Source organism: Geospiza fortis, unplaced genomic scaffold (assembly GCF_000277835.1).
Source record: "Geospiza fortis unplaced genomic scaffold, GeoFor_1.0 scaffold206, whole genome shotgun sequence".
Taxonomy (NCBI): domain Eukaryota; kingdom Metazoa; phylum Chordata; class Aves; order Passeriformes; family Thraupidae; genus Geospiza; species Geospiza fortis.
Window position 1 is genome coordinate 9,132,831 of NW_005054311.1, and position 25,406 is coordinate 9,158,236.

General features: G+C 40.7%; 1 protein-coding gene across 3 annotated transcripts in view; it reads left to right on the plus strand.

Moving 5' to 3' along the window:
* The window catches only part of ZNF516 (zinc finger protein 516), a 101,299-nt gene that overhangs the window by 38,093 nt on the left and 37,800 nt on the right, over positions 1-25,406 (plus strand). For all 3 annotated transcript variants that reach the window (XM_031055631.1, XM_005419353.2, XM_031055630.1), the window contains exon 2: positions 4,135-6,153. In XM_031055631.1, coding sequence (XP_030911491.1) covers positions 4,257-6,153 — 1,897 coding nt within the window. In that variant the 5' untranslated portion in view covers positions 4,135-4,256. The remainder of the gene's footprint in view (positions 1-4,134; positions 6,154-25,406) is intronic.

The window sequence follows — 25,406 nt, forward strand, 5'->3', positions numbered from 1 at the left end:
GGGTCTTGCAGGAGTTATGAGGATGATGCAGCTGTGCACCAGGGTACTTGCTGAGTTGCCAGCAGGGACAGGCTACCACAGTCTCACTGGGAAAGCCGTGGATGGTGATGGAAAAGATGCTGGGGCTCTGTGGTGAGAGCAAGTCTCTCTGGTCAAATGTGCTTTCTCTGAAAGGAAACAACTCTGTCCAAGTTAGTTTTAAAAACCAAAGGAGTTTTGATGCCTAAATGTTTGAAATAGAGTAGATTCTGACAAGTACTTGCTTTAAGTGTGTAGGAAAGCTTGTTTTCCCTTCAGGGGCACCAGGGGAATAAAACGAAGTTTGTTTTTATTTGTTCCCATGTGAATCAAGGCAGAGAATCTAGTGAGGCAATGGTGCAGGAAGAAACTTTATAACTAAAATATTTGGCTGTGCAAAGGCATTTATTTCTCAGCACATCACCCCTCATGGTTTTCAGTCTTTGTTCATTTTTGTCTTTCATCTTGCTTTATATACCAAATTTATGTGTAAACAGTGATGATAAGTGTATTTAAAGGGGCTGAAAATGCCTCATGGATACTGGCCAGCTGCTTCTTACATGAACTGCTGATTCCTAGTTCAACAAAATAAACTAAATCTAGTTCCTATGCCCCTTAGAGTGTCACAGCTCCCCCAAGTAGCTGGATGGCATTTGGCGTTGACTGCAGTGCCATTGAGACACAGAAAATATTTTTAAAGATAGTATATTAATTTATGGTTTACATTCATTTGTGTTTTCTTATGGCTTGCCTCTCTGCTGGTGGGGGTTTCTGTGCTATGACAGCCTGGGAGGAATCTGCAGGCTGGGTGTGACTCTGCTGTGGATTGTGTGTGATGAGCCAGTGCTATGGAACTGCAGGGTGAGCTTGGGTCAAAGCAGTGAAAGGTTGCTGGTTATCACCTGAAACACTTTCAGTAGCCTGAGCTGGAGATGGCCGCATTCCATGTGTGCTGATAGAGAATTATTTCAGAGCACTTTAAAATTTTGAAATTATTTCAAAACACAACTTTTTAAATCATCACAGTCAGCCAGAAACAAAGATAACTATGGCAAAATTTTACTCCTAATGAAAGAGTAACTGGTGTTGTTTGATTTACCAGTTGTCTTCCATCCATTGTGCTATTTTTGATGTTTAGTATTTAATCCTAAGGTAGAAATTATTAAGACAGAGTGTTATTTTCTATTGTTAGAATTCTTTACCAGTGTTTTTTTCCTTTTTTTTTTTAAAGTTCAGTTTTCTAAATTGAAGCTTTTTTCCAAAGTTGTAATTTTATTTACTACTTTCCAATGAACCAGGTTTGGTGCTCTGCAGAGACCCCTCTGGAAGAATTACTTTTAAGTAGCCACTCAAATTGTATGAGGAGGGAGAAATGAGTTGTTTATATCTTTTACCAAAGTCCAAGATTGATCTCCATGTGCTGTGTAAAGCAAGCTCAGATTGGGTGAACACCCTTCATCCCCCTAGAATTTTGTCTGTGGAATATCAGACTTGAAATGTTGTGAGTCTTACGTGTGCATGAATTGGAATAATTCAAGTCTAGGAATACTTTATTTCAACTTCTAAGTCACAGATTGCAGTTCATTGAGCAAGATTAACTAATAAAGAAAAAAAAAATCTTAGAGTATTTTTGTGAATACAGTAACACTTCCATTAAGTATTTTAGACTGATAAAATTATTCAGTAGTTTTTAAGTCTGACATTTTTCCCCCTCAGGCCTAATTTAATACAGGACTAGGGGGATCTCCTGTGAGTGGCTAATACCCTTCTTATAAGTAATGCTTTCTTCATAGCCTCATTTTCATAACTAAGTTTCATTAATGAAAATGCTATAAATAATTAAAGTGAAATGTGTCAAGACTAAGCCCGGGGAATCTGTGGCCAAGTAAACAAAGGGACTCTGAAGCTTTGGATCTACATGTGCTTGGACTGCTGCATACAGCATTCTTGTCTAAGCTTGGCTCTTAAAGCTCTTTTGAACTTTCAGACAGGAAACACTGCAGAAAGTTGAGTTAAAATGGGCCCTACATTTTAAAATAAAAAAAAATTGTTAGTCTAAAAATCAGCCTGCCAATAGAAGCAATATCCTCACTGGTGTAAGCTGTAGACGATTAAGAATGTAGAAAACAATGTATAAAATACATGGAAAAAAATTGTTCCCAAAGCTTTATATTTTTTTTTCTGAAATGGTGGGGAGCATTTCAGAAGAAGCTGTTGTTTGCATTTAGCATAGTATACTTGAACTTGGTGTTTCTTTTTTATGATTTAATGACTTTTAGGCTAAATCTTTGGTTATAAGACGATATGGGTTGTTACTTGGCAATTTTAGATTGTGGGTCAGATAAATAAGATGTTACTCTTAAGTTGTTTCTTCCACTGATGGGCAATATAAGCTTACATTTTCTGTGTGGTGTGTTTGTACCTTCTGGTGCAGCCACAATTTCAGTGTCTGACATCCTTTATTCACCCAGGAAGTTTCTTCTGAGGCTGTCTCTGATTTTAAATGACTAATTTCAAAGATTAGTTTAGATTCTGTAATTTGTAAACTTCCTGCTCATATGGACTTCTGAATTCTGAATTTGAGATACCTGTTTTTCTTTTGAATAATAAAAAAATGCTTCGTTCAAGAAATGAAATTGCGTTTGTAACTCATCCCTTAAATTTTATTGTCAGCTTTCTGAGGAAAAGGTAGTTTGGGCTTGATGCTGTTTGAGAACTCCCTAACATGCTAAATGGATACTGGATATGCAGAAAATCCAGCCCAGAAATGAATGTCTTGTAGCAAATAAGAGGGCTAGATCAAATTAAATGTAATGAAATTCTTCTGTAGCCCGTAACTGAGATGAGCATTGCGACAGTCTTGCTTTTTGTTTAGCTCTTGCTGGTGATGTGGTTAGGCTGCTTATTTACGTATTGAAGAGACTCAGAGGTGAATACAGTGAGAAATCTTAAAATTTGCAGCTCTAGATCTGTAGCTCTTTGTTGAGTCATAGATGTCAAGTGATGGATGTGGGAATATATGGTCTCATTAGTGCTGTGCATATTTTTAGCTACATTTTAAGAAGCTGATGTTTTCTTAATGTGGCAATAGATCAGTTCTCTTCATTAGAGAATGCTGTGTTCTTTGATCTTAGTCATGTGGTGTTTGTAGTCCTTAATGAGGGTAGGAGAGGGGGAAGATTTTGTTTTACAGTGTAGTAATTGGAAAAGAAACAGCCTATGTGGATTTTGATCATTGTTTTTTGCTGTATGCAAGATGCTGGTGTGTTTCATCTTGCACTAAGATACTGACCCTTGCATTTATTCATGAAGAGATATGAAAATATTTAAACTTTTATTAATCTGCTCCGTTAATCAGAGTTTTTTCTTTTTTTCTTTGTTTGTTTATAGTTAAAATTCTCATTTTAATTGAGGTGGGTGGTGGTGTCATTCCCTGTGTGTCATGTTGACATAAATCACTCACATTTGAGGTAATTTGATAGCTACATTATCACTTTGCTTTGTTAGTTTGAGACTGAAATTTATACTTGGAGGGTCTTTTTAGTTCACTGTCCAGCAGGAAATAACTTTTAGTTTTCATGAGTGCTTTGTCAGGCTCTGCTTTCTTGTTTGCTCTGTAATCAAAGTACAGAGCGTCCTCAGCCTTTGCGCCTTTCTGTGCCTGCCACTTCAAGCACAGCCGAGCTGTCTGAGACACAAAGTAATGCAGTTGCAAGCCTTTACATGAAATTACACATGATGGTAAAGCCACAGATTTAAAGTGTAATAACCCCCACAAGAAATGTTTTCCTCATTTAAGGTGTATTTTTAGCCACTTCTGCCTGGTTTTAAAACAAAAAATATTTTTAAAGTTTGCACTTCGTTCAAGACACTGATGTCAGCGTATGGAAATGAGTATTTGCTCTTTTATGGATTTTACTTATTTAGTAATTATGCTTGTCATTGAAGTCTAGAATATCAGCAAAAAGAGAAACTAGTGCCTTTTGGTGCAATAGATTGTCATATGGTGTGCTTCTGAGTGCCGAGTGAGTGATGGAAGCCGTTGAATTCAAAACATGAACAGGTTTGAATATATTTAAAAATCTGTACATTTGTATGATTTTGTTCTTGTTTCAGGTGATCTATGCCTTCTGCTTACAAAGCACACAGAAATAAATTGGTGCTGTGGACTCTGTGGAGCGGCTGAAAGAAGCATCACCCTGAGAATGAAGCAATAGAACCCCTCTCTGCAGAACCGTATGATTGAGAACGCGGTCCAGCCCTCCTCTGCTGCCGAACATGCTTTTGTCCTCCTGCCCCGCTTACCCCCTGCTGCAGTAATACAGATGGATCGTAGCAGAGAGGCAGAAATGGAGTTACGGAGATCCTCCAGCCCTGGCAAGCTAAGCAAGAACGACGTGGATGCTGACAAGACCATGTGCCACAGCTGTTGCATCTGCGGTAAAAGTTTCCCTTTTCAGAGCTCCCTGTCGCAGCACATGAGGAAGCACACAGGTGAGAAGCCCTACAAATGCCCTTACTGTGATCACAGAGCTTCCCAAAAGGGCAACCTGAAGATTCACATCCGCAGTCACAGGGCGGGCACTTTAAGTCAGGGGCACGAGGCAGAGATGGGAGAGGCACAGCTGGGGGAGATGGGCGTTTCAGAGGGCCTTGGCGGGTGCACCAGCCCCACTAAAAGTACGTCTGCCTGCAACAAGATCTTGAACGGTACCGCTCAGGTCGATAGCAGCAAGATCTTGTTGAGAAGCAGCAAGAAGGAGGTCACAGAGATGGCACCAGCTGAGGAGGATGACAAGCTGACCTCTTACCAGTGCACTTTCTGCAAAAACAAATTTGAAAGGAAGAAGGACCTGGAGCAGCATCTGCACCAGGTCCACAAACCGTTCAAGTGCAGGTTGTGCAGCTATATGACCCTGAGGGAGGAGACGCTGTTAAACCACATAGAGAAAGACCATATAACAGCTCAGGTCCCCAATGGGGAGACCTACACCGAGAACTGCAAGAGCGAGCTGAATGTGGGCGAGTTCCCGTGCGAAGTCTGTGGTCAGACCTTTAGTCAAACCTGGTTCCTGAAAGCTCACATGAAAAAGCACAGGGGGTCATTTGATCACGGGTGCCATATTTGTGGCAGGAGATTCAAGGAGCCCTGGTTTCTCAAAAACCACATGAAGTCGCATGGCCCCAGGTCTGGGAGCAAAAACAAACCAAAAAATGATTTGGAGCTGATTGCCACTATCAATGATGTGATACAAGAGGAGACAATTGTGACCGGCCTATCTCTGTATGAAGTTTGCACCAAGTGTGGAAATCTGTTTACAAATATGGAAAGCCTGAAAGTGCATAATGCTGTTCACTACCGTGTGCAGCCGGGCAGCACCGGGGATAAAGCTGCGGGCTTGACTGATGGGAGCCTGAGCTCCTCGGTAACCAAGCAGTTTTTCTTGCAGTGTCTCAATCTACGGCCATCTGTAGGGCTGGACAGAGTTATGAGAGAACAGCCTGGGAAAAGAGTAGCTGAGCTGGATCCGGTCAGTAGCTACCAAGCTTGGCAGCTGGCCACCAAAGGAAAAGTAGTAGAGCCCTCAGAGTATGTGAAGTATGTGGGATGGGATGAGACCCTGGCAGATGCAGATGTGACTTATGACAAGGATAAGAGGGAGTATATCCTTGTCAACCAGGAGAAGCGCAAGCGAGACCAGGACTCACCCAGCAACCCCAAGAAGAAGAGCTGCACCGGTGGGCGCCTGGAGAAAGCCGGCAGTGTCCCAGGAGGAGAGAGCTGCCCGCCTGCCCCGGGGGATCTGGACTATCGCCCTGCCTCACGGCAGAGCCGGCGGGCCGCCCAGAACAAGTCCACGGAGTGCTTCGAGTGCGGGAAGATCTTCCGCACCTACCACCAAATGGTGCTGCACTCGCGGGTGCACCGCAAGGAGCGCAGGAGCTGCAGCGAGGGTGGGACGGCCGCCCAGCCCGACCGCTACGGCTCCAGCAGTGAGGAAGGGGACTCGGGCTCCGTCAGCGGGCCCAGCACCCCTGGCTCTGCATCCGCCCCGGAGGACTCGGCCACCTCTGGCTTGGGAGAGGAGGGGGCTGAGGAGAGCTCGGAGGAGGGAGCAGCCAATCCCTTGCTAGGTAAGATCGCTCCCAGCTTTGCCCTAGTAATTGTTGCTGGTCCCTTTGTCTCCTGGTCTGGGACACACCGATGACCAGAGGGAGAAATATGTGAAAGCATGTGAGAGGTCCTAGAGACCCCGTGTGCGCTGCTTGTCTCAGTGAGGCAGCTCCTTTCTGGTGCAAGTAATAAAAGAGAGATGATGTTTTTGTAATGTGCTGGTGAGCTTGTATTTTGATGAAGGACACCTGAAAAGTATTTTAGTTGCCTATAGCAACACTGTAGGATATTCAGGATAGCCCCCCTGCATGTCTTGGGGGCTGTTTTTCCACAATGCATGGGTGTCCTGTTCTGCCTGCAATGTACAGGTGTAGCCTGCGTAGCGTAGCCCCAAAGCACATAAACTTGTTAAAACGCCAGCGTTGCGTGAGAGGAGTCTCTCTCCGCTTCACTTCCCAAATTGTGTTTATAACTCCAAAGGCTATAATTAATCTCTCTGGATTAAAGCAGTCCTTTGAGCCCAATGCTACTAAATGGAACAAATTATTCTCCAAATAGCAGCAAAGTAAATATTTAAAAGAACACCATTAAGCACTTTCGTATCTTTTTTTTAATCCTTTATTTTTGTTGTTCGCCATGCTTTGTTTATAATACCCTTTTAGAAATGTGAGATTAACCATTCTTTCCTTACTTGCCCTTCTGCTGGTTTTTGTTTGTTTTCTGTTTGGTGAACAAAACCGGTTTCCTCTCATTTTCATTCCTTTTGTTGTGAAGAACATAGTTATCTATAGAGTTAAACTCACTTTCAAGACCATCGTGGATGAAGTAATCTGCACCATTGTGGAAGAGAGTGGGTTTATTCAATTACCTTGCTCTTTCAGGATATTATATAATGTTGCCTTTTCTCCTGGCTTCAGACCCCACAGCAACAAAGCAACATTTACCAGAATTGTGACTTTGTTACATGTTTTTCATAATTTTTTTTAAGCAATGGTGGATATATTCAAATTAATCCAAGAACACCAATTTTTTCTTTGCTTTTTTACCTTTCTGTAAAAAAACAACTCCAGAAAGTCTAGTGACAAGCTAGATTCCTACAGATTCTTAAATATTTGCGGTAGGATTACGTGCATGTTTAAAAGATTCAGAATTTGGCTTTCCCATGTGCTGTTGGATTCTTGAACACTTAAATTTCTTTTTGGGTACATGCCTACTTTGTGTGCAAGTCCATCAGCTGCCACCTGAGTTACTTTGGTTCAGCTGACACAAGGTGTGGTGATAAAACTGCAGCTTTGTCTAGAGTTAAATGGGGCTGCCATGTTGCACCAGTGTAATGTACAGTGCTGCAATCAGAGCTGCTGGGATGGAAAACCATCTCTCTGGACATGGGCTGAAGACACTGCAACACTTCTTTGTATGATGTTCAAACAGGAAAACTGTTCTTACATGCTCTCCATATTTTATTTCTAACAAGAGGAGTTGTCTCATCTTTGCCTGTTCTGCTTCTTGCCTCAACTCAGGCTTTGAGCCCTTGCTGCAGGACTGAAAGGGGAGAGTTAGTCACACAGCACTTTGCTCTCATAGGAATTAAAGTTACTGGCTTAACTGATGCCAGCAACTGGAAACTTGCTTCCTTGGGTATCAAATTGATCCTCATTTGTTTTAACTGTAAAGAAGCAGCAAACCGATGGGCCTGAATAAAGGCACATTTTGGAAAAGGGATATATTTGCAATGATGGGCTGGGAGGGTGGCTGCTGCATTTTATATTTGCTAATATCACAGCTGAAGAGCTAATCAAGTATTTAATTGGCTAATGAGAAATGTTTCAGTGCAAGAGAAATGCTGCCTATTACTAGAGGTTATTTAACTCAAATGACTGTCTCAGTGAAGGGAAGATTTTTTACAGATGATAGGGGTTTTTTAATTTGAAAGAAAGTTTAAGGGTTTTTTGCTTATTTGTTTTGTTATGTATAAAAGGAGTTTTCATAGGTAAATGTTCAGGACTAAGGTTTCCCAATTGTATCTTTTTTATATGGAAGTTTATTAGCCCTGCCCTAGTATTGTGTTCTAAAGGAACTGGAGTCCTTCTGTCCAGCAAGCTGTAAGATTAATTTTATTCCTTTGCAGATTCTGCTGTAACTCAAGATGGTTTTTTTCCCCTCCCCTATGAACAATAATTTAAGGTGTATGGAATATAGGCCAGGTTTTGCCCTCACGTATGTACCTGCAAAAATGGGGCATTCTGGTATGGCCGTGAAGCACGTTTTGTCCTAGAACTGCTGTAGTTTGCTATCCTTTGCTGCAGCTTTTTTTAGTTACTCTTCCAGGTGGAGATTTTCCATCAAGAATAGAACTCCAGCCCTATGGACAGGCTTCCTCCCCAGTGGAGGCTGACAAGCAGAGCTCTCAGTTCCTGTTCCTGAAATTATTTCTACCGCATTATTTTTACTCGGGCTGTAATCAGGAAAATCTTGTGCTACTCAAAAGGTTATACAATATCTGTTGGCTTTTTTTTTTTTACTTTCCTATCTTTACTCTCTGTTTCCCCCTTTCATGCATTACTATGTTATCCTGTGTCAGAAAAGGGCCTTGGAACTGCCAAGTATTGAATGCTGTGGCCTTGACTCAGCTGAAAGTATTTCTTTGTGCATTTAATTCTTAATAATCTGAGGAGTGCTGTTGACGCACGAGGTCCTGCAGCAGGGAAGCTGGCAGGGCACATCTGTGGTCACTTAGGGCCAGCAGGTGTAGGGGCTGAGGGTGGCAGGAGCAGGGATTATTGACAGGGCTCACTGGGAGAAGAGCAAGAATTGGGGTTGAGAGGCTCCAGGGCAGGCACTCCTTTTAACAGGAATTTGCCCGTGCTGACTTTGTTGAGTAACATCATGATTTCTCAGGCACCGGGGTGTAGTGTTGCAAACCCAGTTTATCAGCTGCTGGGCTGACTACAAAGTGTGCTTCATCTGGTTGGAGGGAGGATAAATAAGAGTTTTGTAGAGCTACACATAGTGTACTGTGTGATACCTGTCATGCAGAGATCACGCATGAAGTCTTTGTGCTTTGTGTGACAGCCATGTGGGAAGAGGTGGCTCAGCCCGCTTTTGCTTCCTTGAGACCAGACTTTGGATGTTTTTGAGGTATTCCTGCCCCAGATGATTCTTCATTTTTATTTATCATTCAAGCCACTTGCAAAACTGTACCTGAATGTTCCCTGAGTAGCATCCAAAGCTGTGTGAACCATCTGTAGAACGTTGCTCACCTCTTCCCCAAGTTGAGATTTTTGGCTGGGTTTTTTTAATGATTTTCATTTTTCCCTGAGAAGAACCCCAGAGATATGACTGAAGAGTAGTGAGGGATTATATATGTGTTGATAGAAGTGAAAGGAAAACACTGTTTTTATAATCCTTCATCTTTTCACCTAAAATGTAGTTTTAGATATATGAAAGTAATTTGGTTGTTAGTATTTTTAAGGCATGAGCCCCTTCATTGCCATGGTGGTTTTAGCAGCGAAGGTGTTTGGGTTTGTTACATTGGGCTATATGTCAGTCCTGAAATGAAGAAGGAAAAATAATTTTTGAGGCTGTGACTGCTGTTGGCAGGTGGAAAGATGAGGAAAAGAAGTGAAAAGAATTTAAATACCTCTTGGTTCTTGGCAAGCATGGAGTAAAAGCACAGACCTGAGATAGCCCAGCCAGTGAGGAAGTGCATAGAGGTGGTACTTCTTGCACGGAAGTGTCAGTCTGCGCTGGAAGTCAATGTTAAAATTAATCTAGGAAGGGAAAACAAAAAAGAAAATAAAAGAAAAGGAGTGTTATATAGGAATAAAGGAGAGGAATGCTGCTTCTAGCGTGACCATGTCAAGGAAGGACATCAGGGAAAGGAGAGGATGTATCACCTTGGAATGCTGCTTCCAGTGACAACCGTCTTGTGTATTCTATTTCCTTTATCTCCTGCCTCTGCTCTCCCTTCTCTTTGCCTTTTTTTCCCTTCTGTTGGACTCCTCTGATTTTTTGAAATGCTTTAGGGAGAGACTGATTCACCTGTATTGCGCACACGACTGCGAGTGCGGGCTGTTGTGCTGGGCCCTGTACCAATACTGCTTTCAGCCTGAGGAGCTCGTGACCTGACTGAGGTGGGCACAAGATTGTGCAGAATGTAAAAAAACTCAAACAGTGAATATAAAACAGTGGCATGTGGCTGTGCTTGGTTTACCTCAGGCATCATGATGGCATGGTGGGACCTGCTTAGAACATGAGCGCCATGAAGGAGTGGGATAAGATGGGAGTAAGGTGCAGGGTGGAGAGAAAGGAGAATGGAAAGATGCAGGACCTTGGTGAAGGGAGCTGAGCCATGTGATGAGGTTTCAGGGCAGCTGGGAGGCTCAAGAGGGGTGTGCAGTGGCATTGGAGTACAGACCCTCCAAGGCAGTGCCAGCATTGATGGCTTGCACTGAAGCTGTAAAGGCTCACGATATGCTGTGCTCAGCTGGGTCACTCCAAGAGGATTTCCATGTGAAAAACAGGTCTGGACCTCTTTGTGTTTGTTACATTTCAAAAACTCTTAGTAGAGCATGGCCAGAGACTGATTTAGTACCTTATTTTTGGTAAACTGAAGAGACAGCTGCCTATGGATTGCTTACAGGTTATACAGTCTTGGGGATGTAACACATACCATTTATCCCAGGCCTGTTACATGAAAATTCTGTATATAAACTGGAATGCTTGAATAGAAACATAGCATTAGCAAGTTCTGAGGAATAAGTATAGGAGACATTTATGAAGCATAAATTTGGACTTTGTTTTTCTCAGATATGAATTATAACAAGTCCAGGAGCTGGAACTTTATTGAAAAATGCATCTTTTCAGAAATTTTTGATGTGAAATAATTCAAAAGTAAAAGTTGTTTAGAGTTGCTTTAATATTTTAGTAAAGCAGCAAGGCTGTAATTTTTGGGAGGAAAGCAACAATAAGAATAAAACAGCTAAGCAAATGAAATTAGAAAAATAAAAAATGTATAGTAATTCCAGAGAACAGAACTAGTTCTAGTAAATGTTTTCTGTTGCTAGCATGAGTGTATGGAACAGCTGCCACTATCCAGTACCAGGATTTCATTGTTCTTACATGAAAAGGTGTTTCTCTGTGTGCAAGGGAAGGTCTCTCCACTATGTAAAAACCAAACATTTTTATTACATATCTTGATTAATTACACTTCAGATGCTTCTCATGCCAGACTCTCAGTGTAAATCCCACAGTATCGTGCTGCTAAGGGCAGTGCTCTTGGGGCATTTTACGCCAAATGAGATCTTGTTCTATATGTACAGTCTGAAGTATGTTTAAGTTATCTAACATATTTAGTTTGCTGAAGGAGCATATAGCAAACTGGAGAATGTTTCAGTGCTGGACAATTGGTAACTATTGCCCCAGGCTTCCAAGAAATAAGGCAGTTTCAAGGAGGAACAGTGTCTTAGAACTGTGAAGATAAGAATGTTATGCTGTGATTACACATTCACCACCAGTTAATTTGGGCATTGCTGAGGGGTGCTTGTTGGAATATAAAACCCTTTCAGCTTTACAACTCAAACTTGGATTCTTAACTCCAGTGAGATCAATGAAACTCGGGGACTTGGAATTACAAGCAAATTGGTGCTTCAAATCATAGGGGAAGTTGAGCAGAGGCAAAGAACCTGTGCTAGCAGTCAGAGATCCATTAGATGTTGGTTGGGGCTTAGCAGAGTTCAGCTGTTCCTTGAAGCAAATTTGGACTAGACCTGTTACCTGGTTTGTTACCTAGTTTGAACACATCTAATAATACCATTTAGAAATTTCTCTTTCCTATCTGCCTTCCTGTAATGCAAGTCCAATGTAATGGACTGTAATGATAGTCCAGTCGTGATACGTGTTAGCAAAGGCATGTGCAGTGTGGTACTTTCTCCTGATCTCAGGTTTCTCTGCAAAACACTGCAGGTTGAACCATCATTTTTGACCAGTACAGTCATATCTCCTGTGTATATCTCCACAGCAGCACTTGTTACTTTTTCCTCCCCTTTGGACTCTTGTACTCTCCTCGGGGCTGCAGATGGTATCTCCTGCGTGAGCATACACGTTCCTGTGGTGTTGCCCTCAGCAGTATTTTTTGATTCTATTTGTCTTTAACTGTGGGTTGATCTTAATGGGAATACCTACTGAGGAAACAGAACAAAATAGAAATTATGCTGATTGTCCCAAGAAAATTGATAACAAGAAAAATTCTGGCAGCCAGGATCAATGCAGTGTGTACTGAGAGAAAAGGAAGAGAGAAAAGCCATGGGACATCTAAAAAGTGGTTAAAACCTCCCTTGCCAGGTGCACCACACACACGTGGAGTTGCTTGCCCCTTCTGTATTTTAGGCTGATGATGAGAGCTATGCTTCAACAAATCCATGCAGGAAGTGTTTGATTGGATCAGGGCAGCCATGCCTTGGTATAAAGTAGTCTGTACCCTTTAATGCTATCCATTAACCTGACACCATACTGACTAAGGAACATGCAAAGATTGCCCTGTAAGAATCTTAGGTAAATTCCACTGTGTGCCTGGTTACCACACTTTGCTCTGCATTACCGAGGCCTGTTTTACCCAGTCCCATGTGATGTGGGTGGCCAGCAAGAGTGTTAAGCAGCAATTCAAGTTCCTCTTGAAATGGGGCATGGTGATGAGGAACAGATAACACACAGTCAGCTCAAGTCAGAACTAAGGATTGTTGGCTGAGCTTGGGATACTTCAGTAGATTAATGGCTTGTCGTGACAGAGATTGCCTTTATTGCTGCTCAGAGGCAATTTCTTATGCAGCATTTTGAAGTTATTAGACCAGCTGTAGCACTACTTTTATTCCTTGTAAACATTTCTGTGAGGGTGTTAAGTGCTGAAGAATTTCGTGCGTGTCAAAGATACTTCTGCTGTATTTAGCTTTAATTGTTAGTGTTCCTTTTTTGCAGGTTACCATATGCAATTACAAGTGACACAGTGAGACAGAAGTATTATTTAGGCAGTTTATTGTAGCTGTGCTTCTGTGATATAAGCAAGAACACAGCTCAGCTTGGAAGAAAAATTGTACAAGATGTTAAGAGAGAGATAGGTTTACCCAATCTCTTTATCTCTTAGGAAGCAAGGAAATGTGGTTTCTTAAAGGTAGGTCATAGTAGGATAAGCTTTGCCCTGAAGCCTATAGAAAATGCCCAAGATTATTTCTTCATGCTGCTACTTTCACAGTTTTTGGAAATGTTGTCCCAAGAGCTGCTTCAAAGGATTGCTTATGTCTTTGTTTATTCCTTCCTGAGCTGTCAGTTACCATTCCACACTTACCATACACTAGCATTTAAAAAAAAAATAAAATTTCCATGGGTGTACTGACCATCTTGGTTTCAGTTTGTGCAGTCAAAAATATCCCTTTATGTTTAAGTCAGTTGCACAGGGATTCCAGTGTTGATACTGGGCTTTTTAGCTCTTCCTCGGTAAATACTATAGATGTCTGTGTATAGGGATGTTCACTTGGAAATCCTGCTGCATAGAACCTCAGTTTTAACAAATCCCTCATTTCTTGACACCTGCTCTGACCTTGCTGCCTTGTAAACGTCAGTTCAGCATCTCTGGTAATTCTTTGTACTGGATGTTTCTATTACATCAAACTGTAGTGTGTGAAATACTGCTTTGTGACATTTATAGTCAAAAGATCACATTGTGTAGTGCTTTTATTTTCAAGCAGAGGTAGTTTCTGATCAGTGAGTGAGGACTGCCTCCCCCCAGCTAGTAAAACAAGATTCAGGCAATGAAAATTGTGATGGTAGTGTTTTAATCTGATTCCCAAATACTTTGGTAGCTCCATGACTGTGCTTAGTGGGATACTACTGATGTGTAAGTGACTGCTAATGAGGGACTTGTATAAATGTCTTTAATGTTAAATCTTTTTGCGGTTCTTCACATTATGGTTCACAGTTTGCCTTCGATCAGGAGTCAGATTTTCTTTTTTAGTGCATTAAGTTTGGCAGTAGGTACTCTCAGTGGATGGGATGGACTGAGTTCTGCAGGAGCTGAAGTGTTGGGGAGTCCCAGGGCTGCACAGGATATAAAAGTAATGTGTGGTTGGGCCTAGCCTTGGTAGATAATTTGTTTTCTGCAGGTGTGTTTTACAAATACAAGTTTTACTAGGTCTCACTTGACTTCACTTTATTACTTTTTAACCCAGTAGTCTCATTCAGGCACTGCATTACTTTACTGTGAAAGGGCTGACTGTGGTACCAGTTGTACCAGTAAAAGTCAAGAGCAACTTTGCTGCAGTTAAGTGAACCCTTTGTGATGGGAGCACTGATAGCTTTTCTTATTCTCAGTTTTCTTTTCATTGACTTCAAGATTTATCATCAGCAAACCTGTATTTTTTAGGGACATGAAAAGCGTATAGTGAATTTTATTGAAACTGAGGAGGAAAACATTGAGTTTTGCGTTATAATTTTCAGTACCTTAGGCCTTGAAAGAGACTTTTGGATCCTTGTACTTGGTGTGTGATTGCTACTGTCCCATATTTTGTAAGTGACAGGTAGACAATATTTTTGGTGCCATGAATGGATTTGTAAATGTGTAGGGAACTTACTTTCATGGTGAATTTGTTTTTCTTGTTTATAGACAGCATGGGTTTGGACTGGAAAATTGCAGAATACTTTGGCCCTGATGCAGCAATAGTTATAACTGCTGGCTTGATTTTAAGCATAGAGTAGTAAGGTAGGAGTCATTGTAAGCTGCTTTGTTGAACCACTTGGCACCAAATGGCCCAAGATTAGAGAAGAATAGGGAAATCTTTCTTTTCTGTAATCAATGCCAGTGTAAATTGCATATCCTGAAATGTAGCATGCAAACTTCACAGGGGATAAGACTAGGGGAGGAGCAAGTCTCAGAATTGTCTTTTGTGGATTCTCTGTTGATGGTTTGGTTTGGCTTTAGCAATGCTGCGGGCATAAATCCAACCCTTCATCCTTTTAAAGTGCAGAATCTCTATTGAGAAAGTGTCCATGTGAAAGGCAAAAGTACTCGCTCAGTTGATGGTTATTGTAACTTTGATATGGGTGCTTACTTAACATGGATTTAGAGCACTGAGATACTCATGCTTGTACAGGACCCATGAGGAAAGATTTGCCCTCATGCTTTCAGAACTTTGTTTTCCAGGTTGGTAATCTCAAACTTCAGTTATTACTTCATTATCTCTGTTACTTCAAATAACAGAAAATGAAATAGCCATTAAAATTATTGTTTCTGTCATATCACAGGTATAAAGCTTAAAATTTTAGTTTTACTTGGGAGGCAGAAGTTAGGATTTACTCCAAGTCAGATCTCTTCTCTCTTTTTTAATTACAGGATGCAAAATCACAGATTTTATTTATTTATTTAAAGACTAAATTTAGGGTTAGTTTGCAATATAAGGCACTCCCAAACCTTGTGTTTCTTTGAGATAACAAATTCATCAGGCAGTTGAAGGCATCAGCTACACCTAACAGCACTTCAGAGGTGTGTGTTATCTTAGGATAGCATATGTCTTGTGATATCTTACTGCTTAAATAGCATTTGAGGCAAGCTGTTGTCAGCAAAACCTAAATATTTGAGGGGGGAGAAAAAAGCATAACCACAAAGGAAATATATGGATTCTTTGGGAAATATGAACCTCAGGTCTAAAGGGCTTTTTTTTTTTCCCTTCTCTACTCTTACCTCTCCCCTGTGAAACATTTTCTGGGTGTTTTGACAGTAGAGGTCGTTCACCAGTGTCATGATGGTGGAGGACTGAATGCAGTGACTCAGGATGATAATGGGATATAAAAGACTTCATCTCTTCCTGTGCCTGCTATACCCCAAGGTAGTGGAGCAGATGCTGTGTTTCCCTGCTGCCTTTTGCATGTTTTGGTAGTTGTGTAGCACTACTGAATCAAGGTTATGATCAGTTTTCTGTGATTTAGCCTTTATTCAGTAGGTAGTAAAGCCTTTTTTTTTTTTTTGCTAGATAATGAAGCAAACAGATCTGTCTCTTCCCTTAAAAGAGAATTCCGGAAGTACAGCTTACACTGCACATGGAACATATTAATCCTAAACCCCTTTTAATACTTTGCAGAAGTTTCTTGTCCCTGCACATATCTGTATCCACATGCACAGCAATTTCCCAGAAATGTCGTAACCTTAAGTACTGTTGAAGCCTGGAGAATCCTTAAAAAATACCCAAACACAGAATGACAAGTAAAGTTGTAACAGGAAAAAATTAATCTTTCCTTGGATTGTTCTGGGACAACAAAATGGGTGCACATTAGTGAGGATCACTTACTTGCTACTGTAATGCTAAGTATATTTGACAAGGAAGCCTCAATGCCGTTATTTCTGTGGAAGTAGGGAGTGTTGTGCTTTTTTTAGTTTAATGCACACAGACATGACACATTAGTTACAATTCAAACATAATATAATTTTGCAGGTTATTAAGATTTTTTTAATCTTAGGTGTTATCAATATGCAAATGTCTAATAGTAAGGCTCATATTGGAAATGAAATGCTATTAATTCATAATGAAGTTTTTATGTGCCAAGAAGAATTTTCTGCTATACTGACATTTCTTGGTCAATTATATTAGAGCAAGATTGTGTTTAAAAAAAAAATGTATCTTAGCATATATTCAATAAGTTGAAATACTGACTTCACTCAACCAAGGCATCATGGAAAGTACTCTATTCATAAAGTATTTACTCAAATTCCAGTTTTGCAACTTTCTTTGAGGCCTATAGGAGCCAAAAGGAAAGAAACCTGATGCCTAGGGAAGAAAGGAAGGTTGGAAAGGGCCAAAATCATAATGTAATTAAAAAGTCCATCAAGCAGAAAAAGGTTTGAGAAAAACTCATAGACTTTCTGAATTTTTTTCTATGTAACAAGTATAGATAAACAGATCTACATGGTAAAGGTATGATGTGTTACTATTAGAGCTGCATCCAGATGATGTAAGCAGCTTCTTCTGGAAGCTCATTGAAAGTTCCAAGCAGGTCTCCATTGCTGACAGCTCTCCAGAAATCCCTGTTGTCGTGGGGGAGTGAGAGCCGTGCTAAAGCACAAGCCAGAAATGTGGTTTTCTGCAGTAACTGCCCTGTCTGTGAATTTGTTTTCTGACATGCTCATGTTTGATCTGATGCATGATATCCAGGTTATCTCACATCATATACACTGTAGGATTCACAATCCATATTTCTTCTGTTTAGGGTCCCAACTGAGAGTCAGCCCAAGTGCCATTTTATGATGTATCCCAGTGTTGCTGTGGGCAAACCAGGCACTCAGGCTGGTGCTGCTGAGAGCTGGGTGATGGATGGGACCTGGCTGGGGATATTTTCCCTTGTATTTTCCTCTGATGTGTTTGTGACCTGAAGGAAGTGATAGAGGAGTTTGTATTGAAGGTCTGGATTTCAGGCTCTTGTCAGCTGCAAACCACAGGTGGTTTATGTAGGAGTGGGGAGCCTTAGGAGCAGCCTTGGAAAAGAGCTGGATCAATGGCACAAGGAAGTAAGCTGGAGGTAAAAGCATGCTGTGTTTGCATACATGGTGTCACAGTGTTGGCTTACTAATGGGAGGAGGTCCATAAGGATAGCCAAGGCCTGGAGCAGCACGTGCCAGGGAGGTTGGCACGCTGTGGGAACTCATCCTGTGTGGGCACAGCTGGCATTTGGGAACAGAGAATTGTTTAAAGGAAGGAAATGAGTGACCATGGAGAAAGAGTGGAGCACCAAAGAAGGAGGTGCTGTAACTCAGTGTCATCCTGCTCATGTTAGGAATGAATTGGGGAAGGAGGACACACAGTGCCCCTGCTACAACCATGCATGATCAGTCCCAGCGTATGAAGCTGTGCATAGCAGCAGAGCAGGTGAAAGAAAAGCAGATAAAAGTTTCTTTCAGGTCCTGAGAACAATGGAAATGGAAAAGGGAAGGAGAAGTGATAGGGAAACATACTAATGAGGGATTCCATTTTGATATGTTGCATCTTAGTGTTTCACCTGGCAAATCATAAGAATAATGATGTTCCCTTGCACTTACTCATCTGAGTGCTTGAGTGGCAGGAGATAATTGTTATATTTGGAGAAAAACTTAGAAAGAAAACATTTGTACCTCTATATCTATTTTACTTTCTTGCTGTGTGGGGAAAAGGATTAAAAGTTTTTTATCAAAAATGTTATTGAATGAAAGATTCAAAATGATGAAGTGCTGGACTATGAAAACATGATTACTTAAAACTGGTGTGACTGGACCTCTTAGCTTAAATGTAGCGTGTCATTTCAAAGGCACTAAAGCCAGATGGATAACTTGCCCCAGATGTTTAGATTCAGTGGAGCAATCACACATGGTGTTTTGAACAAAGTTGCCTATACCCTAATAATGGTATTTTGTGAATAATACTGTAATTTCAGACACCTTTCTTGGTCTGTATTCTTTACATTAATAAATTGGCACCCATGGCAAGCGCAGTGTTTGTCAAACTAGCTTCAAAACCTTAATGTATTGCTTTCTTGTTACAGTGACTTGAAATACTTGCTTTGTTTCTTTAATGAAATTAACAGCTTGTTGAGAGCTAAGGTTGCATGTTGTATTCATAATCAGTTTAATTTATGCAGAATATTTTATTTTCTGTCTTTCTTTCATTTTGGGGGGCATTTATATATTAACAGAATTTCCATTAACTCCTGCTGTTTATTCTTTACCCTTAAGCTACAGCTCTTTGTTGTAGCATCTCAGTGTTGACCCTGGAACCAATTACTGTGTATAACATTCAGAGGATGATGAGGCTTATTCTGCAGCTATTGTTTTCCAGTAGTCCTGGTGTACCTAATTCTTGTAGTGCAGTAGGATAACTCTGTTTAAGAACTTTGTTACACTACCTGGCCAAAACCAATAGTCAAAGCAATAAAAAACAGCCTCCTTTGCCAGTCTCTTGTTTTACAGTCCCAAGAGCACAGCTGGGAAAGCTGCAGTGTTCTTCCTGCATTTGGAGAGTCGGGATGTTCTCCATTAGTTTTGATATCTGTCGCTTCCCTGGAAGTGAGTGCATGTGTAAATGTGATACAGATGTTGTATGAAAGCTTAATTGTGCCTCTCTTTACTTTAAGCTTTGGCGCTTTTCTCTTTTGACACCCACCCTCCCACCCCAAAAGGCTTTTCCTGAGAAGAGAAGGGAAACTGTTTTCCCATTCCTCTCTTACTCAAGAGTTAATTATATTCTGCACTGTAACTACACCTCAGCAAAAGCTGAATGGAGAAACAAGACTCCTCACAAAAAGGCGGAAGTTTTTAGGCGAGCTTAGATTTTCCGTTCTTCCTTAGGACTTAGAAGTCCTTACTGATTTCAGCCAAAGGAGGAAATCCCACCCTGAGGTTACGTTTCATCCATGGGCTTTGTTTCTGAGAGAGCTTAAATCTTCACGTTTGGTTGCAGGTTGTTGACAGCCAACTTGGTTAAGTTGTCACAGGTGCAACTGTAAGCAGCCAGCAGGAACTGAAGAAGCACGGGTAATCCCGCTTAGGAAATCCCCTAGTAGCTTGGTGCTCCCTTGAAGCAGAACACCAGAAATACAGTTAGTGGCAGTTAGGGAAAAAAAAGGAAGAAAATAAATCCTTGCTCATGAATCAAAATTAAAGCAATATGCACTTCTCTAATTTCTGGGGTTACCACGTTATCCCTGCTCTTGTTATTCTTCTCTCTGGACTCCTGAAAACAAAGAAGAAATTGCTTGATCATTTTCTTTAACTAATACTGTACTCTGGTTCTGGGGTGCCAGATATGCAGTCAAACTGGATGAACCCGTTTAATTTTATTCTTCTGTATTTATTTCTGTGAGTGCCTTTTTGCCCGTTGAGTTTTCATGCTTTCACAATCACCAGTGTAATCTCTTCCCTCTTTGTTTGCACCCCCCCAATCCAGCAAAATGAAACAAGCCATTTTTTCAAGATGTCTGAAACCCAGCTTCTTTATATTATCAGATAAGCAATAACAGTCTCATAATTTTGATTAATAACTGTAGAATAGATTTTTTTTAAATTTTTTTTTTTTAGTTACCTGAATCACGAGCTAATGAGATCGTCAAAATCCGGTTCTAAACTAACATGGGTTGTGACCTATGTTTGTGGAAGAAAATTAATTGAGCAGATCTGAAACAATTTTGGTGTTTGTTGTTTTTAGGGTTTTTTTTCCCAGAAGATGAGCTTCCTGTCTCTTTCTAGAAAAATAGTTAGCTTTTATTGGGAGGAAGTATGTGAAATGCATTATTTGATATGTCATTTAAACCAAAAAAACACAGCAACCTCATCTTGTTTATCAACTTCTGCTGGTCAAAAATACGTGGTTTTAAATTTTATTTTTTCTTGTATCTTTTTAGGACATGGCTTCCATTTTCACAGAATTATAAATATGGGGGTTTTATTTCTATTAGAAAGAGGCAGAGTCACAATGTCGCAGAATCATTTTCAAGTGGAAAGCTTGGCAAAGTCCCCAAGGGAAAAGTAAAAGAGAACTTTAAACAGGGATCAAAACAGAGAATTAAGGAGTAGATAATGGTATATATGAGAACTGTGAAAGTGTTAATGACCAAAATCTTCCAGAAGGATTTCCCACTGTGTATTAGCATTTTCAAGCATACAGCTGTGTCTAATTACCTAAAACTGATGCTCAGTGCAATTAATGCTGCATCTGAAGAGCCAGGTAACAGGGCAGCTGACCATCTATGGGAACAAATAACCCAATATCTGTGCAATCTGGGCATGTAAAAGCACGAGGAGCATATTCAGATGTTCACAGACCTTTGCAGGCCCAGCTTCTGAGCCAGTGCCATTCCCTGCCTTCAGACTGGACACAGATGCATGGAAGTCAATGGAAAAAGAGCAGAGAGAAAGCCAGTCAGTCAGGAGCATAGTATCTAAAGTTCTGGGAAAACATTTCTAGATTCTGTTTCAAGCCATAAATAAAAATAATCCAGCAAATAGTTACTGCAAAAATAGAAGCAATCTGACTTTTTAAAATTTCTGAACAGCTGATATCATGACCCTGTATTCTTTGTTATTTATGGAAATCTGTTACTTGCCAGACTGTGAAAATGGCTGCCTGCTTGTATATATATTATTTTTGAATTGCTTATAAACCAGCAGCCACATTTTCACTAAAAGCTTAATAAAATATGAAAGATGGAAAAGACAGCATCTCTTTATTAATACCTAGATATGAAACTATTTCAATACTTTAAACATTCAAATAATTTGTGTGAAACAAAAAGGCTGGAAAAGCTTTCCCAAATAAATTACTGTCATCAAAGCTTTTTCTATATGAGGCTCATATTTCATCTCCAGGCCTAGCTAAAAAGAACAGAAATACATGATCATCACATAATTAATAAATTACTCCCTTCTGATGGTGTAGTAATTTTACTAGACTTTCTTTAAAGTGCAGTTAGTTATTTTCCTACATTATGAAGTTTGTTTGAGCTTAGTATCTAGTAGTTTGCTCAGCTGTTGTAAGGCAAAACTAATCTTAATAACTGATTTGCTAAATGCTGCTGTTTGTATTTGCCTGTCCATGTTAAGTATTGCATGGACATTTAACTATCTGAGAAATTAGGTGGTAGCAACGGAGTTAAGTGAGTGATGAATTACTTGTTTGCTATCAAATCTGTTTCCCTCTGTCTTGTTTTCACCTCACCCTGCCTCCATACCAACCGCTCAGCCAATTCAGCTGTAAATTTCTCAGTGGAAACTATGCAGTCTCTTCAACTGCCCTGTGTCCAAACCAGTGTTTCAAACCAAATTCCAGACTTGCTGTATTCATAAGCGTTGGGAGTGGAATAGCTGAGAGTCTGACCCATCAAAAGCAGCCACTGGCTGTATATGTGAAAGGTGTCTATAGCCTGACCACTACACACAAGCTGTGGAACAAGAGCTTGGTGTGAGAAAAATGTTTTTAAGTGAAGATGGGAGTGGAATTGAGTTTTGCTGTTTACAGGAAGCATGAGAGAAGAGGCTCTCCTGGTGTGTTCAGGCAAGGATATTAATTAGTTTCTGGTTGAAATATGGCTCCACTGAGTTGGTGGAAAGGATGAATGGCAGGTTGTGAAAAGTCTAGTATAAAACCAGTGTTACTGATCTCGGAGTCTGCAAGTCCGAAGTACGCAGCCTCCAAGAGTCAGTCAAAATAAACAAAATTTATCTCTGGGTAAGAAAAGATGGAGGTTTGCATTCTTCAGGCTGGTTTCCTAACAGGCTGAACTGGGGAGAGGATGGCTTTTGGCAAGGAAAGCTTGAGTTTGTCAAAAATACTGTAGCATCTTTTTGCTTCTGTCAGACAGAACCTTAAGAACTGTGCTGTCTACAGAATATGTACTACTACTTTGCCAAAGCCCAAACAGGTTTTTTGACAATCCTTATGCTTCCAGTATACCCTGACCTGCCTTATATGCAAAGAGAGTGCCTTAAGGCTGGTGTCTAGACAGAGCCTTGTATTTCAGCAAAGGGAATTAAAAGTAGGCTCTGATATCCGTAAATTTGCAGAGAAAACTACTTTGGCTACCTGCCTCTTAATTAATTGGAAAAAATGTTAATTTTTTTTGTTGATTCCTAGGATGTGCAAAGCTAGGGAAGGCATTCCAGGTGTTGCTTGTCAGAATATAACTATATCATGGCTGTTTCAAATGCCACTGCTGAACTGCTGTTGTAAAGATTAAAAAGTGGGGCTGCTGTTTGTAGACGATCCTATTCCATGTCTCAGGTGTCATTGTTGTGAAGGATTATTCTGCCCTTAAAACCATACAAAGGCAGCTCAGTGAGCTTGACCTTAAAGCTAAAATGAAATGGTGATCTGTTCTTCACCCTGCAGGATGGACTGGGAGAGTCAGGACGGTGATTCTTCAGTTCAGTCATCGTGAATTGCAAGTAAACAAACAAGGCACTAGTTAGTAGGACTATTTGTAGTGAGTAGATGCTTATTTGGTTTATTAACCTTGCTCCAAATTTCCAAGGTGTGCTGTCATTTACTACCATTAGAATTGATATGGTCATGGAGTAAGTCACTTGGGTAATGTCTGTGTCAGGGTGTAGGTCATGTTGCAAGTCTTAGTTCCTCAAACACCCAGTGTATTCCGAAATATAGCTATTCCTGGTTTATTATTTACTCATTTTAAAAGTAACATCAAAACTTTGTTCTATTATACAAAGGTTTTTTACTCTTTGATTTTAGTTCAAAGTCAGTTTGCCAGGATGAGACATAGTGGATGCTCAGTGCAAAATATCTAAGGGAGTGTGAGGCAAGTGCACTTCCCAGTCTTCAACTCAAACACGCTTAAAGCTTCTCAACTTTTTAAGAGATTTAAGACTGAAACCTCAAGTTCAGATTTGCCTTATGGATTTTATTCTTGGCAATAAATTGTACAAATTGGTATCTAGGTGTATATATGAAATGCTGTTTTGCTGGTTCACAAAGAGTAGTGTTTTAGGTCTCAGAAAAATTCAGCTTTTGCATTCCCTTATAACTGCTTGCATCATTGAAAATAGTTCCCTGTAAGTGCCCCTCTATCCTTCATCTGCAGTGCTCTACTGTTGGTGAACAGCAGGTTTAGAGTTTTGACTAATAGGCTGGGACTCAGATGGATGACCTCTATCAATTATTCATGATAGATCTGAGTAGCCAGTGTATAACACTGACAACATTCATACCTTTCTACTGTAATATGAACTGTAAACGATACAGTGATTGATAGACTACAGATGACCCTTGGTCATTTTTATTAATTCCTGTTGCTCAGTTCTGTAACCTGTTTCTCATTGCTTAAGCTATGGAGCTACTGTGTTTTTAAAAACTCCAGCTGTCCGGAGCTAGGAGAGGCTCTGAATTTGCTGGTTTTTATACTTATGTTCTTCGGACTAGTTCTCTTTCTTTTGAGATTACTAGTTGTAGCATCGAGGATTTCAGTGGGATCACAGCAGGCTTCTTGTACATATTTAAAATAGTATTAGATGAATGAAATATAAGATGGTTGGAGGATTCTGTGCTGTGCCTGATGGTGAGTAGAAGTGAGTAGAGCTACGGGAAGGGGAGTTGTCAGCAAAAGCAGAGAAAGAAGTGTTGCTTGCCCTTTGCTAGTGGACTGCTTCTGTTTGCCTTGTAGGTTAACACGAAAAGAAGGTCAGAACAATATAAGGGTTGAGGTGTTCTGCTTCTTAACTGCTGCATAAGGGAGTTCCATTGTATAATCCTACATTACACATACTGTGCTGTGATGAGCCTCAGATGTAAATTTGGAGTTGAGAATAAGCTGAAGCTTTAGGAGCATTTAAATCGGTTTACTCAGGGTCTTACTGGAGAAGTGTTTTCTGAACTCCAGAATGAAAAAAGGCTCCTGAATTTGTAATTTCTTTTGCTTATGGAGTAAATTGCATATAAGCACAGTAATTTGTGTTTTTGCAAATTTGTTTGAGAAGAGCTGTAGGTAAAGATCTGCAAAATCAGTTCTGCATTTAAACATGCTGCTTACCAGGAGTTCAGAGAAAGGGTCTGATTAGAAGGCAAGAATACAGTTGAGTGAGACTTGGGAGAAATCAACACTGGCTCCTGTGCTGAAAGACAGAAGGTGATGGAGAGAACTCCTAGTTTGTGACAGCATCCAGAAGTGACCCAGAACTGGAAGATAAGCAAGAAATACCTGTTTCCCAGGAGACTTAGATGCACTCTGCATTTCAGGTTCTGCCAGCAGAGTTGTCTGTGTTAGATGTGTTAGGATTAGAACAGCGTTACCCCCTGAGCCCTGTGGGTCTGGGGAAAGGGGACCCCAGATGCAGATGCAGCAATGCCAGCCAAGTGACACTCCAGCTGTCTTTTGTGTAGAGGAGGGGCCATAACCACACAAATAGCAGTCTTGCCATGGTGTCTCCATCCATGCTGGCAGTCCTGTGGATGTCTGGTTTTGGCTGCTGGCACGGATGTAACCTTGGTACGCTTGGTGTGAGGGTCCATGCATTGACACCCCTTAAGATCTGTGAGCCATGGCTTAGTGAGGGATGACAGGAGTGGTGGTGACTTGCTCTGTAATGGCAGCTACACCACAATTTCCTTGCAGGTGAGGGTGCTCTTGTACTCGGGGTTTGAGCAAGAGGGGAACAAGAAGTGCTTGGAAAAGCGGCACCCTGCTGCTTGTGCTCACAAGTTTGCTTCAGTCACAGGCATTAAACCAGAAATTCTCTTCCCTTCAGCTTCATTCCCGGGAA